Source organism: Rhinopithecus roxellana, chromosome 13, assembly GCF_007565055.1.
Source record: "Rhinopithecus roxellana isolate Shanxi Qingling chromosome 13, ASM756505v1, whole genome shotgun sequence".
In the NCBI taxonomy this organism is placed as follows: domain Eukaryota; kingdom Metazoa; phylum Chordata; class Mammalia; order Primates; family Cercopithecidae; genus Rhinopithecus; species Rhinopithecus roxellana.
In genome coordinates, this window is record NC_044561.1 from 2,285,417 (window position 1) to 2,303,322 (window position 17,906).

The 17,906-nt window shown below is 54.8% G+C and overlaps 1 protein-coding gene across 1 annotated transcript in view; it reads left to right on the forward strand.

Moving 5' to 3' along the window:
* NPTXR (neuronal pentraxin receptor) overlaps positions 1–16,187 on the forward strand; it is a 34,349-nt gene extending 18,162 nt beyond the window's left edge. The window contains exons 3-6 of the mRNA XM_030914461.1: positions 5,338–5,563; positions 7,120–7,367; positions 11,388–11,567; positions 11,816–16,187. Coding sequence (XP_030770321.1) covers positions 5,338–5,563; positions 7,120–7,367; positions 11,388–11,567; positions 11,816–12,040 — 879 coding nt within the window. The 3' untranslated portion in view covers positions 12,041–16,187. The remainder of the gene's footprint in view (positions 1–5,337; positions 5,564–7,119; positions 7,368–11,387; positions 11,568–11,815) is intronic.
* The last annotated feature ends 1,719 nt before the right edge of the window (positions 16,188–17,906 follow it).

The following is a 17,906-nucleotide window of genomic DNA, read 5'->3' on the forward strand; positions in this document are numbered from 1 at the left end:
CTTTGGGGCCAATGGGGAAACTGAGGCATGGCACCCTTACATAACAAGGCCACTCAGCTGATGGAGCCCAGGTGTGAGCCCCAGCAGGACTCAGAACTCAGGGGATGGTTGGATGGGGGAGGTGAGAGGCCATGGTCCACACTGCTCCCCCTGAAGGCTGCTCACTTTCCACCTGGTCCTGCTGCCCCTGCCATCTGCCCCTGGAGAGGGAGGTGGGGTGGCAGGATGGGGTTTATCTGAGAAAGCTTCTTGACCCCAAACTCCAGCCCTGGCAAAACCTGGTGGTCTGGTCATCCCAGAATGGCCTCTGCCTCACCGCCAGCTGGGAGTACCACTGCCTGGGTGATCCTGGGCAGGGGCGGCTGTGCAGAGGGTGGGACTCTGACCCTCAACAGACCCAGACCAGCAGTGTAGGCCTGAGGAATGAGCACAGTCTGTGGGCTGTGCAGAGGATGGGACCCTGGCCCTGGAGTCCTGCACCTGCCTTCTGCTCCCTGCAGCAAGGGAATAGACCCCGGGTGGGGTCAAGGTGGTGGGGCTTCCCTGCATCCTCCCAGCCTCAGCCAGCCCACGGACCCTCCAATCAGTCTCATCAGTCTCCCTTTGCGAAGCTGCCCCGCGCCATGGTCTCACACAACCTTCTGGACCTTCTAGACTTCCCACGTCCATTAGTACCTCTCCTGCTTTGCCTTCGAGTTAGGCAGGGCAGCCTGCACTGTGCCCACTTGGCAGATCAACAAACAGACCCAGACCATCAGTATGAGCCTGAGGAATGAGCAGAGATTTCAGGATCAGGAAGGCCAGGCTGGAGTGCTGGCTCTGCAGCATCACAGGTGTGTGACCTTAGGCAGGCACTGAGCCTCAGTTCCCTCATCTCTAAGTGGGCCTCCCTACTTACCCAGGCTGTTGAGAGCAGCCTAGAACTGTTTGCACAGAGCTTCCCTAGTGCAGGGCCTGGCATGCAGCAGAGTGCTCGATGGAGACAGCTGCTGCCGTTAGCATTCTGATTGAGTGCTAATGAGCCCAGCACATTAGTGGCTGAGCTGGGCCTAGAACAAGGGGCTCTGGCTCTAGGCCCAGCACACTTACGCCAAACCCCACCCTGCACTCCCAGCGGGACAGGCCATGGGTTCTCAGCCTCCACCTTCCTGCCCCAGCAGGAGCTGAGTAGGGGTGCTGGCATCATTATTCCCTCCATCATCTTAGGTGAGGGGCCCACTTGGCATCAGGCCGGGAGCCCACGCGGCACAGCATTCGCCCACAGCAGACGGGAAGTGGGGGTGCGGGAGTTCGTGTTCTTCTGATTCAGACACTGGGACAAGGAAGGACTCACACACGATCAGGCGAGCCCACCTCCTCCATGGCCTTCCTGGCTGCTGCAGAGCCAGTGGCTCTGAAAAAAGAACAGCTTGAGCGCACACCCCCTCAGCCCGCACGTTTTCTCCTCCAAACGGCATCTGTTTAAATAGCCTCGACACGCTGTTCTTGCTGGCAGGTCTTCCTCCCTCTGTTCTTCCTGGCAAGTCTTCCCCCCTCTCTCCCTTTGCTGGAGAGAGGAGATGCTGGCTCCAGGGATATCAGCTTGGCCCAGCCCCATTGCTATAGACAATTTGAAAGGACTCCTGCCTCAGTTTCCCATCTGTGAAATGGGGATAGGAAGAGTGCCAGCCTCAGCAAGTGGTTGCGAGGATTCATGAGTAAACACATGCCAAGTGCCAATGATGGGCCTGGTGCACAGCCTCATTCCACGCATGCTCCTCTGGCCTCAAGCTTGGCACAGAGGGGGTGGGGAGCTGAGGACAGAACAGCGCCTGGGACTGGGGAGACCCTGCCCCAGCCCTTCCAGCCGTGAGATGAAATGCATCCTGTGAGCTGATTGCCTCAGTCCAAGGCTTCCTGGAAGTCCAGCCATCTCAAATGCAGTGGGTGGCTGAACCTGTCACCCTGTGGGCCATCCAAGGTCACTTGAAGGCTCTGGAGGTAATGTGCACCCCATCAGCTAATGTAGTCAAGCCCCACAGTTAGCATTATGCTTTTATAGTCCATGAGGGCCTGTCACTTGTCCTCCCATCCTTCCATCTGTCCTGGGAATGGACAAAAGGAAGCCTGTTTCACCCCCCACACACTTTTTTTTGAGTCTCGCTCTGTTGCTCAGGCTGGTGTGCAGCGGTATGATCATGACTCACCGCAGCCTCAACCTCCCAGGCTTAAGCAATCCTCCTGCCTCAGCCACCCAAGTAGCTGGGGCTACAGGCATGCACCACCATGCCTGGCTAATCTTTGTATTTCTTGTAGAGATGAGGTTTCACCATGTTGCCCAGGCTAGTCTCGAACTCCAGGGCTCAAGCGCCCATCTTGGCCTCCCAAAGTGCTGAAATTACACACATGAGCCACCATGCCCAGCCTGTTCCCATTTTAGAGGAAGGGAAACCAAGCCTTTGTGGTTAGTCTGCACCAGAGCCAGGGTTTGTAGGCACCTTGACAGAAGGAGCCCTCGGGAAAGCAAAGATGAACGTAAGGGGGGAGTGCACTGGAAGGCTCCTATGCCCATCCCATGCCCACCTTCACCTGGCCTCCACCCCAGCCTGGTGGGCCAAGTAGGCATCTGCGTATATGGGCGGCCGTGACCTCTTACACAAGAGGTGGGTGGGGGGGATAATGGTGGCCAGAGTCCCCCCTCTCCCGCTGCTTTCATGGGTCCCTTTCCAGAACCAGCCTGGATGACCTCAGTGACTTGTGTCTGTTGCCCCATCTTACAGCCCAGAATGGAGGGGTTGATCCTTAGCCCCTCCCCACTGCCAGCAGAAGAGGGGGGTTGCTGAGTCTGTGTGGCACCAGACCCCCTGCCCTGTGAAGCAACCTCACCTTTCCCATGGGAGCCAAGGGACAAGTGGGACAGAGAAGGAATAGGGCTTCTGGAGAGGCCGCCTGGCAGATGCCAAGAGAGGCTGTGTGGTGAGTGGTGCAGAGGGGGTGGGCGAGCCAGACTGCTAGGCTCAGATCCCAGCTCTGCTACTGCTCCTGGTGTGATCTTGGTTAACTCACCCCAGTTTTCCTGCCCCTGAAATGGGGATACTGTTATGTTAAGTGGATTCAGAGACGGAATGTTTGCAAGGTGTCTGCTAGGGCTTAGCTGGCAACAACAGCGTCCCATTCAGTCTTCCCACCTACCCCACTCACCCAAAACCATGCCCTCGGCACCCACTGCGGGCCAGGCTCTAGGCATTTCCCTTACATGCCATCATTGGATGCTGACCAGCCCTGGAAGCTGAGCATTCCAAGTGCCCGTCTTATAGAAGAGGAAAAATGATCCCGGAGTGTTAGCCCACCTGCCCCCACTCTCACGGGGAAGTGGCAGAGCCGAGGGCTGGTTCCTGCAACTCCTCAAGGCAACGTCATGTTGCTGTCCACACTGGCGGCTCCCAAGTCTCAGGCACTGAGTATGGCAGTGGTCCTTTGCCCCCAGCACTCTGACACAGGGGGCACACTTCTCCCCTTGTTCGATGGCTAGAAAACAATCTCACAGAAGTTAAGGAAGAGTATGCAGCTCAGAAGGAACACGCAGCCCTCAGTCACAGTAGCCACCAGCAGTGTCCAGTGTCACCCAGCAAATGACTGAGAAGGTCACTGGCTGGGCCAGTGAGGCTGGGCAAGGGATTCTGTACTTGTCCCAAGCTGCAAGGCCATCCCCTCGCAGCTTAGGAAACTGAGGAAAGGTGGGGTTCTCGGTTTTTTTGTTTTGCCTCCAGCCACAACTTCAGCACCTGGGGCAGTCAGTGCCCAGCACACTGGAGCTGCCTTCTGAATGTTTGCTCAGTGACTGAATCACAGAATGCAATGAGTTCATGTCTGGGGCCTAAGCCTGGGAGCAAGGAACTGACTGAGCAAAAATTTCCCAGGTCCCTGGGAAGTTCGCAAGCATCAGGCCTGGTAGCAGGAACCATGGCGGGGGGGAAACCAGGAGGATGGTGGAGGATGGTGAAGGTTTAATTTAGCTCCTAGCAGCTCTTTGAATTATTAATCTCCTACTGACATTTCTGTGACGTGTCTGTCACAGACTGTCCCCTCCAAGAGTCTGGACCCATGGCCTCACCTGCCTTCCTCCACCCCAGAAGGAACTTCTTCCAGCAGGAGAAGGGGAAGGAAACCCTCCCAGCTCCTGTCCCAGTTCTGCTGCCCATGGGGTCTTAAGATAGGACAGGCATGTGGTGGGGAACTCGAAACACTTAGACCTCATCCTGAGCCAGATGGGGGATGTCAGAGCCTACCCTGGAACACTCTGCCTGAGACAGCAATTGCAATAAGCAGCCTCTGTTTACTGATATTTAATCCTTAGTCCTCCCCACAACTCTCCAAATAGGTGCAGTTCTCTTTTGAGTAAACAAGTTCAGAGAAGTCAAGATATTTTCTCAGAGTCACATAGCAGATTGGTTCCCGAGCTGGTTTTGAACCCTAGGCTGTCTGATTCCAAAGTATGTGACCATACCATCTGCCACCCTGGTATGGTCAAGCCACCAGGGCCCTGCTTCACTCCCTGGGTGGGCCCAGTGGCCATACAATGCCTTTTGCCAAGGACCATTCTAGAGAAGCTTGCTGAGTAGGGGAATGAAACAGTCCGCCCCGGCCGGGCGCGGTGGCTCAAGCCTATAATCCCAGCACTTTGGGAGGCCGAGATGGGCGGATCACAAGGTCAGGAGATCAAGTCCATCCTGGCTAACACGGTGAAACCCTGTCTCTACTAAAAAATACAAAAAAAAAAAAAAAAAAAAAAAAAAACTAGCCAGGCAAGGTGGTGGGCACCTGTAGTCCCAGCTACTCGGGAGGCTGAGGCAGGAGAATGGCGTAAACCCGGGAGGCGGAGCTTGAGGTGAGCTAAGATCCGGCCACTGCACTCTAGCTTGGGCGACAAAGCGAGACTCCGTCTCACAAAAAAAAAAAAAGAAACAGTCTGCCCCTTTACCAGCCCATCAGTGTCTAGCCTTGCTGCTACGAAGGACTAGAGTGGAGTGCTCAGCCCCGAGTGTACCCTGAAACCACCTGGGGGACCTTCACAGTACTCATGGCCAGGCCCCACACCCCCACCACGGGCTGAGCTGGCCTCGAGGGCTGGGGCCAGCTCTGACTGCTGCTCACCGTCACGTGCCAGCACCAGGAACAGAGCCTGCCAGGTGCCCAGGATGCATCTGTTGCCTGCTGTTGGCGTTGTCATTCCCATTTTGCATATTGGAGAAGCTGATGCTCCCCTGGGGTCACTGAGCAGGTGTGGTAGGCATCTGAGTGTTCCAAGCCTTTCCTTCCTCCCCTCAATTGACTTATCTTTCTCTGCCCTGTGAACAGCAGGAGCTTCCAGCCCGTGTGAACCTCTCAGCTGCCCCAGCCCCAGTCTCTGCTGTGCCCACCGGCCTGCACTCCAAGATGGACCAGGTGGAGGGGCAGCTGCTGGCCCAGGTGCTGGCACTGGAGAAGGAGCGTGCGGCCCTCAGCCACAGCAGCCGCCGGCAGAGGCAGGAAGTGGAAAAGGAGTTGGACGTCCTGCAGGGTCGTGTGGCTGAGCTGGAGCATGGTGGGTCCTGGGTCCTGCAGAGGGCATTGGAGGGGTCCCCAGGGTGACAGAGCCACTCAAAAAATATATCCATGCTCCCCAGAGGCTAATACGGACAGACGGGAGGGTGGGGAGGAGGCTGTGGAACACACAATGGAGAGAATCATTGGGGGATATTATTATCATTATCAACATTATTAACAGGTCTCATTTTCAGGCACTTACTGTGTCCTGGGAGGGGGCTAAGTACTTGATATATCAGCTGATTTAATCTTCACAGTTTTCACAGATGAGAAAACCAAAACTCAAGAGAAGTGATGTGCTCAAGGTCACACAGACAAAAGTGGTGAGTCTAGACCTCAAACAAGGTCTGACTCCACAGTCATACATTTAACCACCCACAAAATAGCAATTTCAATGAATCAGTCAGGATCTTGTTTAACACCTGTGCCTGGCACTGCCAAGGATCAGAGGAACATAGTGGGCAGGGTACAGGTATGAGCATAAGGAGAGCTGGCTCCTGGTTGCATATCTGTCTCTGGCTTGCTCTGTGACCTCAAAAGTTCACTTCCTTCCCCAGGCCTCAGTTTTCCTCATCTGAAAAATGGGGGTTTAGGACTCATGAGCTCTCAAGCTTTGAAGCTTGTGAAGACCACCCTTAAGAGGCTTACAGACAAGTTGGGGAGAACAGGGGAAATGATGAGCAGTTAGCTGGGACCAGCTTACATGGGCAACAGGGGTTCAGGAGAAGAAAATACAGGGCCAGGCACGGTGGCTCATGCCTGTTATCCCAACAGTTTGGGAGGCTGAGGGGGGCAGATCACCTGAAGTCAGGAGTTCAAAGCCAGCCTAGCCATCATGGCAAAACCCCATTTCTACTAAAAATACAAAAATTAGCTGGGTGTGGTGGTGCATGCCTGTAATCCCAGCTACTCGGGAGGCTGAGGCGGGAGAATTGCTTGAGCCTGGGAGATGGAGATCGTAGTGAGCTGAGATTGCACCACCGCACTCCAGCCTGGGCAACAGAGGGAAACTGTCTCAAAAAAAAAAAAAAAAAAAAAAAAAAAAAAAAAAAAGAAAGAAAATCCAAGCTGCTTCCTGGAGGAGGCAGGCCTCAAGCTACTTCTTGAAAACAGAGGTGGGGAGCAAATTTCAGAATGGAGGGGCCATTGCAGGGACTCAGCTGCAGGGGAGGGACAGGTCTGGTGGCTCAGGGCCAGCATCCTGGCTAGGGCACAGGGACAGGAGAAGCAACCTCCAGCCCTCCTCAGCCCTGCCTCTGGCCCGTCTACGCCAGGTCTCCCAAGGGGTCAGGGGAAACAAGGTTAATTTGTTGAAGGTCACGTGGCTGGGAAGTGAGGGAGGCGAGATTTGGTCTCAGGACATCTGAGGTCCAGAACCCCTGAACTTTAATCATGCCCCTCAACACAGAGGTGGAGCAGAGAGGGCCCCGAAGGCACTGGGCATGCAGCAGGTGCCTGGGAGCTGCATTAGCCTTCTTTCTGAAGTGTGCCCTGTCCACCCCACCCTTTTCTGTGTCCACTGACCTCCAACACATCTGCCTTGCCCACCCTCAGGGTCCTCAGCCTACAGTCCCCCAGACGCCTTCAAGATCAGCATCCCCATCCGTAACAACTACATGTACGCCCGTGTTCGGAAGGCGCTGCCCGAGCTCTACGCATTCACCGCCTGCATGTGGCTGCGGTCCAGATCCAGCGGCACCGGCCAGGGCACCCCCTTCTCCTACTCAGTGCCTGGGCAGGCCAACGAGATTGTACTGCTAGAGGCGGGCCATGAGCCCATGGAGCTGCTGATCAACGATAAGGTGGGCAGGGGTGGCGGGGAGGGCTGGTGGGGGGGACGGCGACCCTTCCAGGAGCTCCCACTCCACACTGGGCTCTTTCATTCTCCTGCTCTGCATATTCAGCACACATTAAATGCCTACTGTGTGCCAGGCTGGGCTCTGGGAATATAAAGACAAGCCAGACATGGGGCTGCCGGAAGAGAGGCTGTGTCTAATGGAGGCTCTAAGTGTTGTTCCATTTTACAGAGAAGGCAAGTAAAGCTCTTGGAGATCCAGTGACTTCCCCAGTGACCCAGCTATGGGACAGGGTTGAGGTGTCTGTCCCCAGGGCCCTACTCATCCTCCTGGACTTAAAGAGAAGGGAGGTGGCCGGCCGTGGAGGCTCATGCCTGTAATCCCAGCACTTTGGGAGGCCGAGGCGGGCAGATCATGAGGTCAGGAGATCGAGACCATCCTGGCTGACACAGTGAAACCCCGCCTTTACTAAAAATACAAAAAAATGGCCGGGCACGGTGGCTCAAGCCTGTAATCCCAGCACTTTGGGAGGCTGAGACGGGCGGATCACGAGGTCAGGAGATCGAGACCATCCTGGCTAACACGGTGAAACCCTGTCTCTACTAAAAATACAAAAAACTAGCCGGGCGAGGTGGCGGGCGCCTGTAGTCCCAGCTACTTGGGAGGCTGAGGCAGGAGAATAGCGTAAACCTGGGAGGCGGAGCTTGCAGTGAGCTGAGATCCAGTCACTGCACTCCAGCCCGGGCAACAGAGCGAGACTCCGTCTCAAAAAAAAACAAAACAAAACAAAACAACAACAAAAAAATTAGCTGGGTGTGGTGGTGGGTGCCTGTAGTCCCAGCTACTCGGGAGGCTTAGGCAGGAGAATGGCCAGAACCTGGGAGGCAGAGCTTGCAGTGAGCCAAGATCACGCCACTGCACTCTAGCCTGGGTGACAGAGTGAGACTCCGTGTCAAAAAAAAAAAAAAAAAAAAAAAAAAAGGGAGAGAGAGAGAGAAGGGAGGTGCACAGACCTACCTGGAAACGGAGGGAGGAAGGGAGTGCTCATGGCCTCCTCGTTCCTTCTACTTCCCTGGAGCCAGCCCCTCAGGCCCTCCCCTCTATGAAGAGTAGAAAGGTGGTGTGCTCAGACTCTGGGGTCCAAATGCTGGTTTGAGTCTTGGTTCTGCATCTTCACCACTGTGTGACCTCAGACTAGTCATCTAACTGCCCTGTGTTTCAGTTTTCTTATCTCTAAAGCAGGAATGATAAGAACTCTTGCCTCTTAGGGTTGTAGTGAGAAGTGGCTTAAATGCACGTAGAGGGCTTTGAGCAGAGCCTAGTGTTTAGCAGACATCAATAACTGTGAGCTATTTTTATTATACTGGGCACTGTGCTAATAAGCAGTTTACTCACATTATTACCCTTGATCTTCCCAACAGCACTGGGAAGTAGGTACCCTCATTATCGCCATTTTGCCGGTGGAGAAACTGAGGCTCAGAGAGGGGAAATAATGCACCCTGGCCACACAGCTGCTGGGGTGTGATGTGATTCAGGGTCTTGGGCTCCCGAAACCACCTCTTAACCCCTCCCCTGTTCTGCCCTTGGGCCACCCATCTTCCTCATGCTCAGGCCTCCCTCCCCGATGCCTCTCCTTCAGCCTGGCTGGGAGGCAGGACAAGGACAAGGCAGGGAGAATGATGTGGCAGGAGCACGGTGATTGAGGGGAGAGGAGGAGGCGTATCTTATCACTGTCATCCACTCCTAAAGCTCCTTCCCCGCCTGCCACATTGCTTTGGGCCTTGCAGGAATGGTGGTCTATTGAGACCCCCCTGGAAATGCAGATACCACATATCGTACCCACCTGTGACCAGCACACAACACATAGAGCCACTAGGAGTGATTGACACCCATCAGAACCCAGCTGAGGAGAAGGTGCATTTCATGGCATTCTGGAGGGGGAGGAGGAGGACGGAGGAGATAAGTCCAGGGACCAGTGACTTTCCCTTGTGGCCCAATAAACCCTACGGCCACGGGGGTGGCTGGATCACATCTAGATCCTGCTGCCTGGTGCCCTTCGTCACCCCCTGGCTGCCCTCCTTGGCCTGGCCCAAGTTCAGCACTCAGTTCTCATTAGAAGGAATTCAGCACCCTGGACAGGGCATCACGCAGCCCTGTTCAGGGATGCTCTAGCGTTCTTTTGAGAGCCAGCCTCGCAGACTGCTCACTGTTCCCGTTTTATTCCAGCCTCTAAGCCTTTGCTCCTACTGTGCCCACCACTTGGTTTGCCTAGCAATGGAATGATGGATCCATTGTCCTTACCGACGGGTTTCAACGTGGCTTCTGTTCCCATATCCCCTCTACCTCTGGGCCTCGCAGCCTCTGTACCTCCCATATGCCCTCCGCTATTTTGTCTTATAACATTGCCCCGAAGTCCTTCCCTTCCTGCAGACTCAGCTCATTTAAGGCAGACCAGCTCCACATCCCCAGTGTCCACAACAAGGCCAGGCACATCAGCCTCAGAGAATGTTACATTAAATTGTGATCAGAGGCTGGGCGAGATAGCTTATGTCTGTAATCCCAGCACTCTGAGAAGCCGAGGCAGGTGGATCACCTGAGTTCAGGAGTTCAAGACCAGGCTGGCCAATATGGTGAAATCCCCTTTCTACCAAAACACACACAAAAAAATTAGCTGGATGTGGTGGTGCGTGCCTGTAATCCCAGCTACTCAGGAGGCTGAGGGAGAATTGCTTGAACCAGGAGATGGAGGTTGCAGTGAGCTGAGATCACACCACTGCACTCCATCCTGGGCAACAGAGTGAAATTCCATCTCAAAAAAAAGAAAAAAAAATGTGATCTCAAAAAAAAAAAAAAAAATCAGATCTCCCTGAGACGAGGGAGCCCTTTGGGAGCACCAAATCCACAGACAGCAAGCACCTTTCATCTTACAGGCCAGCTCTAACCCATCAGCAGTGACTTCCCAGAGCACTGTGTTGAGGGATCTGAGCTAAATCAAGGCTCGTGATTGATTGGCTATGTCTGCCCTGGGTGGAGGAAGAGGCAGCAGCTGTAGATTTGCCATCCCTTGTCTGACCTCCCTTTACAGATAAGGAAACTGAGGTCCAGGAAGGAAGGAGCAGCCTCCCCAGATCACACAGGGGGTGGTGGCAGAGCCAGGGCCCCATGCTGGAGCCTGGCCTCCGAGTCCAAGGCTCATTCTATCCCTGCCAGTTCCTCTCCCTCTCTCCCTCTCTCCCTCTCTCCCTCTCTCCCTCTCTCCCTCTCTCCCTCTCTCCCTCTCTCCCTCTCTCCCTCTCTCCCTCTCCCTTCCTCTCCCTCTCCCTCTCCCTCTCCCTCCCTCTCCCTCTCCCTCTCCCTCTCCTTCTTCTTTTTGAGACAAAGTCTTGCTCTGTCGCCCAGGCTGGAATGCAGTGGTGCAATCTCGGCTCACTGCAAGCTCCGCCTCCCAGGTTAACGCCATTCTCCTGCTTAAGCCTCCTGAGTAGCTGGGACTACAAGCTCCCACCACCACGCCTGGCTAATTTTTTGTATTTTTAGTAGAGACGGGGTTTCACCGTGGTCTCGATCTCCTGAACTTGTGATCGGCCCGCCTCAGCCTCCCAAAGTGCTGGGATTACAAGCATGAGCCACTGCGCCCAGCCCCCTACCAGTACTTCTTGAGCCCCAGCTGTGTGCTGAGTGCTGTGTGAGGTGTTCAGGGGAAGTTGGGGTTATGAGACATCCCTCCCACCCTAAGTGACCTTAATAGGCCACTTTTATAGACCTTAATAGGTTGGAGAGTGAGTGAACTACCTCATGACAACTGAAAACCAAAACCAGAGAGTCCCTTGTGATCTGGTTTGGTCTTTGAAGAAAGAGGAGAGAGGAGTCAGGGAAAGACACTGGGCAGGAGGATGGAGAGGGTCAGGCCTGGGGTTGGGCCCTGGATGAATGGACATAGGTCTCCCCTGCCCCACCCCGCTTCCTCAGCCATGGGCCTTGGGCCTTGAGGCACCTCTGACCTGGGGTTGGGGGACCTGTGTCCAGGTGGCCCAGCTGCCCCTGAGCCTGAAAGACAATGACTGGCACCACATCTGCGTCGCTTGGACCACAAGGGATGGCCTATGGTCTGCCTACCAGGACGGGGAGCTGCAGGGCTCTGGTGAGAACCTGGCTGCCTGGCACCCCATCAAGCCTCATGGGATCCTTATCCTGGGCCAGGAGCAGGTAAGGCTCAGGCTGGTATTGGGGCTGGACCTCCCCATTGTGCAGATGGGCAGACTGAGAGCCAGAGAGATCAGAGACATGCCCAAGGAGCTAGAATCTTGGAGGTGGGGCTAGAGCTTTGGGGGAGGGCTTCAGTGGGGACGAAGGTGAGGCTTCCTCGGGGACAAGAGTCTGACTGAGTCAGCCTGCCTGTCTTTTCTGCTCCCTCATTCCATGTCTCTCCTTTCTCTGCTGCTGTCTTGGCCCAGGATACCCTGGGTGGCCGGTTTGATGCTACCCAGGCCTTTGTCGGTGACATTGCCCAGTTTAATCTGTGGGACCACGCCCTGACACCAGCCCAGGTCTTGGGCATTGCCAACTGCACTGCGCCACTGCTGGGCAACATCTTTCCTTGGGAAGACAAGCTGGTGGAAGCCTTTGGGGGCGCAACGAAGGCTGCCTTCGATGTCTGCAAGGGGAGAGCCAAGGCATGAGGGGCCACCTCATCCAGGACCCCTCCTTTGCCTGCCACTTTGGGGACTTGAGAGGGGTCATATTCCCTCCTCAGCCTGCCCACACACTGGCCTTCCCTCCTGCCCCACTCCTGGCTGTGCCTCCCGTTTCCTCTCACCTGTACCCACACCTCCAGAACGCCCGCCCTGTGAGTGTGTCCCCTGTCCCCACCTGGGTGGGGAGGAGCATCTCAAGTGAACAGTGGGAGCCTGCCCGCCTGGCATTGCACTGGAGTTGTCTCTTACCCCACCCCTCCCTGCCCATCGATTGCATCTGATTTCACTAATTTTCACAGCACCCCCAGTAGGGTAGGGTTGCGTATGAGATGAACCCCACTATCTCAGTGGTGGGGGTGGCCACCCACTCCCTTGTCCCCCATGCAACAGGCCCAGTGGCTTCCCCTTCAGGGCCACAACAGGCTGTAGAAGGGGAGGATGAGGACATCGGAGGTTAGAGTTATCCTCCTCCCACTTTCCACCAGCTGCCAGTCAAGGGCAGTGGGATCTCAATGGAGCCTCCCTCACCCTACCCATGCCTCCCTCTTCCTCCTCTTTCCTCCTCTCTTTGTGTGTAGTAGTTTGAATGTTGGTTCCACGCCTGGCCCAGCCCCACCTCAGTCTCCAGGACATTCTTTTCCCCGCTCCAGCCTGGAGGGAAGGAAACAAAGACCCCGGGAGGCCAAAGGGCTGCAGTCACCCCTTGTGCTCACCCATAGCAATGGCCACTGGGATAGTCATCCCTCTCCCTCCATGCAAAGGATAGGACTTGGGCCACTTCAGCCTGGGCTGGCAGCAGCCCTAAGGCAGAGGCCTCATGGCTCAGGAGACCCCGCCTTTGGCAGAGCCACATTACCTACCCTGTGCATGGTCCTGGGGCAGGAAGGAAGAAGCTGAGAGGGAGGGGAGAAGCATGAAGCAGTGGGCAGAGTGCTGGGTGAGAGGGAGGAGCCCTTGGTTCCTAGCCAGCCCTGCTAATGTCCTGTGTGGCCTTCTATAAGTCCCTGCCCTCTCTGGGCTTGGTGTTCCTCATTCGTGAGCTGAGGCCCTCACTTTGGTCATTTGCCCTCCAGATTGGGTGTGAGCTTCTCTGTGATTCCAGGTGGATATGTGGGGAAAGCACTGGTGACCCTGGGCTTGGCAGGGGTAGTTCCCGGTACTCGGCAGTAGATGGGATGAAGCCAGTCATGGGTTAGGGTCAGCAGAGACTCAGAGTCGAGGGCAAGGTTCAAGGCAGACTAACCTCATGCATGGATTGTAAAAAACCAGCTCCCTCTGGATCACCCCAGCCTGGCACCCTTGCCTGTCTGAGAGTATCTCAAAGGGCTGATGCTTCCTGGTCCCCTTGAGTCATCACCAGCTTCTCCAAGAGAGTGTCAGAATCTTAAGAGCTGAGAGGCTGGGCATGGTGTCTCATGCCTGTAATCCCAGCACTTTGGGAGGCCAAGACGGGCAGATCACTTGCGGTCAGGAGTTCGAGGTCAGCCTGGCCAACATAGTGAACTCCCATCTCCACTAAAAATACAAAAGATAGCCTATGTGGTGGTGCACGCCTGTAGTCCCAGCTACTCGGGAGGCTGAGGCAAGAGAATCTCTTGAACGGAGGAGGTAGAGGTTGCAGTGAGCCAAGATCACACCATTGCACTCCAGCCTGGGCAACAGAACAAGACTCTGTCTCAGAAAATAATAATAATAATCTTAGAGATGAGAAAAGCCACCCCATCTGGCACCACATCTGCATCTTGCTTGTGAGAAATGGGGAAGAGTTCAGGGAGGACCCATGACCTGCACAGGATCACAGAGCACGATGGGGCAGAGCCAGGACTAGAGCTCAGGGCATCTGACTCCCTCTTCAGTGCTCTTCCCCTTCCATGCTGCCTGCCCTTGAAGGCCTTTGAGTTCAGTCTACACCTAAGCAGGTGGACATCTGAGAGGTCAGATGCTTTCCAGTATGACACCTGGAACATCTTCCTTTACGTAACACCCAAACATCTTGGCGTCCCCCCGCCAGGAAATGCAGGAAGGAGGTTGTGATCCCTGGGCGCTTCGGCAGAATGGAGAGCTGAGGTGTCCCTCCCCTGCTAGTCACCTACCAGGTGTCCGAGCAGCTGCAGGCTCCCTGGCTCAAGTGGGCATTGTACCTTTTGTCTGCCTTTTTGTTCCCCTGTCTGTCTCCACTCCCTGAGGCCACTTAGCCTGAGACATGATGCAAGAGCTGCAGGCCAGGGGGCTCAGTGCCATGGAAGCTCCTGCAAGACGCATTCCCTCCAGCACCCAGATCCTTTCCATTTCGAGAACATAAATAGATTGCCCAGCCCCTCCAGTACAATCCCACTGGAAGAAAAGGCGATGGCGGACTTCAGCCAGACCTGCTGAGACCTAGGTTGCCACGGTAACAGCCAATGACATCAACCCAAGGGCTGTGTCAAGTGTCTCATCATAATGGCACTGTTGCTGGGGTGACGGCAGAATTCAGAACTTCGATTTCAGTGACGCCAAGCTTGATCTGTTGCTTTTTGAAGAAGGTAGCTCTTGTGGAGGACTTGGGAGAAGGATGAGGTCTTAGGAAGGAGGTGACAGCACTCGCTTGGTCACTTGACCCCACCCAGACACACGACCTCGAGTCCTTTATGCTTTGTCCCAGTGAAGATGGGACCTCTGACGTCTAAGCCTTGTTCCCGTGCCGCCTCACCCACTCAGCCTTCCGAAGGGAACAGGAACAAATTTCCCCAGCGCCACTGTTTAGGTCCCACTTTTCCTATCTTCTGCTGCCCCTGAGCACATCCAAGCAGACAGGGCAAGAGGAGTCAGACATGGCCCAGTCAAATCCTAAGCTGCTCCTGGCTGATAACCACAATGGAGCCCGTGTTTGTCCTGCCATCCGGCACTGCACTGAGAGTGGCACTGGCACCGTCCTGTTGATCCTCACAACACAGTTCTAAGTTAGGACGTTCTTGGCTCCGTTAGACAGGTGAGGAAACTGGGGCACGGAGAGGTGATGTCATCTGCCTGGTGTCAATCAGCTAGCGAGTGATGGAGCCCAGATTTCAAACCAAAGGGGGTTACCTCCAGGGGCCGAGTACCCACTCACTGTATAGAGTGTCATCTGGGCACCATTGCTCCAGATGTGTTCTGACACCATTCCCCAGCCCACAGGGCTTGAAGTGAAGGAACAGAGGTGGGGAGTGGGCCAGCCCTAGGGCCAGGGTCCCCTTGGTGAAGCTATGCCACGGGGCTCAGCTGCTTTAGGGAATGTGTCCCTTCTACCATGGGCCAGGGCTTTAGCCCTTCTCTAGCTCAGCTGGAGTTCAGAGGAGAGCTGTAAAAGAAAAGGAAACTGAGCATCTCCCAAGAGTCCTTGGCAGGGAAGGGGAGGGAACTTGCTCTTCCTCCAACTCCTGCTTGGGGCCAAGCCCTAAACCAGGTGCTTCCCAGCTGTTATCTGCCAGATCTTCCCATCTTGTGGCACGTGGTGCCCCCACCGACATCCCAAGGGGACCGATCCCCTTGCCACCACTCTGCATCACCTGGGACCACAGATTTGGGCAGGAAGGGCTCTGAGAGGAGGCCAAAGCCCTCATTTTACAGATGAGGAAGCTGAAGCCCGGGGAGGGGAACGACCCTCAAGGCCACCCAGCTGGACCAGGGAGACTTGAGCTCAGCCTTCTGACTGCGTTCAGCCCTCTCTAGGACACAGCAGCCTCTCCCCAGCACTGAGTCCCCCTCCTCTGTGTGTCCCAGCACCCTTGGCCTGAGTAAATGTGGAAAGGGACTCCCTCCCAGAGATGGGATTACTCTCTTCACCCTTTATTCCAGCTGCCTGCCACCCCAGACCCCACCTCCCACCCTGACCTCTGACCCCTAGGTGGGGAAGGGGCTCACGTGGGCCCAGGCTGAGTGTGAGTGAGCATGTCAAGTTGTCTGACACTGTGACATTAGTGCACCCTACTGACAACCCCTCCCCAGCCTCATTCCTTTCTCCTCTCCCTGTTTTGTACATAAATTGACATGAGCTGCAACATGTGTGCGTGTGCGTGCGTGTGTGTGTGTATGTGTGTGATCTGTGTCATGGTTTTGTTACCTTTTTGTTTTTGTAAACTTGAATGTTCAAAATAAACATGCCGTTTACTCTGAGGCTCTTCTTTTGGGATGGGGCTGCCCTGGGAGGTGCTGGGCAGGAAGGAGGGGGCTGCTTTGGACAGGGCAGCAGGGAAAGGCAGAGAAGATGCCTGATCCTGGACTGCCCCAAAACCACACGTGCCCCTCAATATGCCCCCCAGCTGACAAGTTCTCCCTGTTCCAGGCTTAGACACACCCCATTTCCCAGAATTTATGCAGGAAGGATGTAAAGAACCCAAGTCCCACATGGAACGTGTCCCAGTTCTGATAACTGGGCTTCGGCCTCATTCCCAATACCCCGTCCACATCTTGTGCTCTAGTTCTGGGATCCGGGTCCCTGACTTGTTTCCTGGGACCTAGTCTGTCCCAGTCACTTGTCTGGACCCCCAGAGTGTTTCATCTCTTGGGGTCCTAGGGAGCGGGGCCGGGGTGAGGGAGCCTGGTTGTTGTATTTCAGCCGCTCCCTTCCCCACACTACCCAGACTCCTCTGATGTTGTGGCCTCTAGACTGGACTCTAAGACCAGCATCAGGGTCAGCTACCCCACCCCACCCCTGCAGCACCTGCCCCATCCTTAAGAGGGTCTTGATTAGTCCCCAGCCCTCCCTGCACACACCATCTTAGACCCACAAAGGCTTCATCCTCCTACTCTCAATACTGTCACTGTTCTTGGTTGGATGCCGTCCTCAGATGATCCCTGTGAAAAGTCAGGGTGCTAGCCAGGAAACAGGGGATCACACCGGCAGGACAGGGCTTTCCAGACTTTTCCAAAGCTTCCCAAACTTCCAACAAGAGTAGATTCACCACGTGAGGACCAGGGGGGTAGGTATCCCTGGCAGTGGCACTTCAAAACAGGGAAACCGCCTTGGAAGTCTGCTAAGTTATCTGAAAAATTCATGTGCTTTTTTCATTCTACTCCAGAATGAATCCAGATTTGTTTTAAAATAAAAATATTTTAATTACCACTGAGCAAAATTAAGCTATAGGCAGCTATGCCTTGTTTATCCTCTCTTGCACCAGTTTACTTGCAAACACTCCGTCTCCCTCTGTCCCACTCAGCTGGCAAAGTCCAACCCTGGTGAAATACTGCTGTCCACCTGCTTTTTGAAGAAGGTAGCTCTTGTGGAGGACTTGGGAGAAGGATGAGGTCTTAGGAAGGAGGTGACAGCACTCGCTTGGTCACTTGAGCCCACCCAGACACACGACCTCGAGTCCTTCATGCTTTGTCCCAGTGAAGATGAAATACTGCTGTCCACCTGCTTCGTGCCAGCACCAGCACAATTGAATGCAGTGAAAAAGCACAGATTTTGATGTGTGTTGACCCTCATTTTCTTTTCTATTTATTTATTTATTTTTGATACGGAGTCTTACTCCGTGTCCGAGGCTGGAGTGCAATGGCGCAATCTTGGCTCACTGCAACTTCCGCCTCCCAGGTTCAAGTGATTCTCCTACCTCAGCCTCCCGAATAGCTGGGACCACAGGCACATGCCACCATGCCCAGCTAACTTTTTTGTATTTTTTTTTAGTAGAGATAGGGTTTCACCATGTTAGTCAGGCTGGTCTCGAACTCCTGACCTCAAATAATCCACCTGCCTCGGCCTCCTAAAGTGCTGGGATTACAGGTGTGAGCTACCGCGCCCAGCCTGACTTTCATTTTTGGTCCTTTGCCAGAGATCTCCAATCCTGGCCTGCAATCTTAGTACACATTCCTTGTTTGGGGTCTTGCTCTCCAA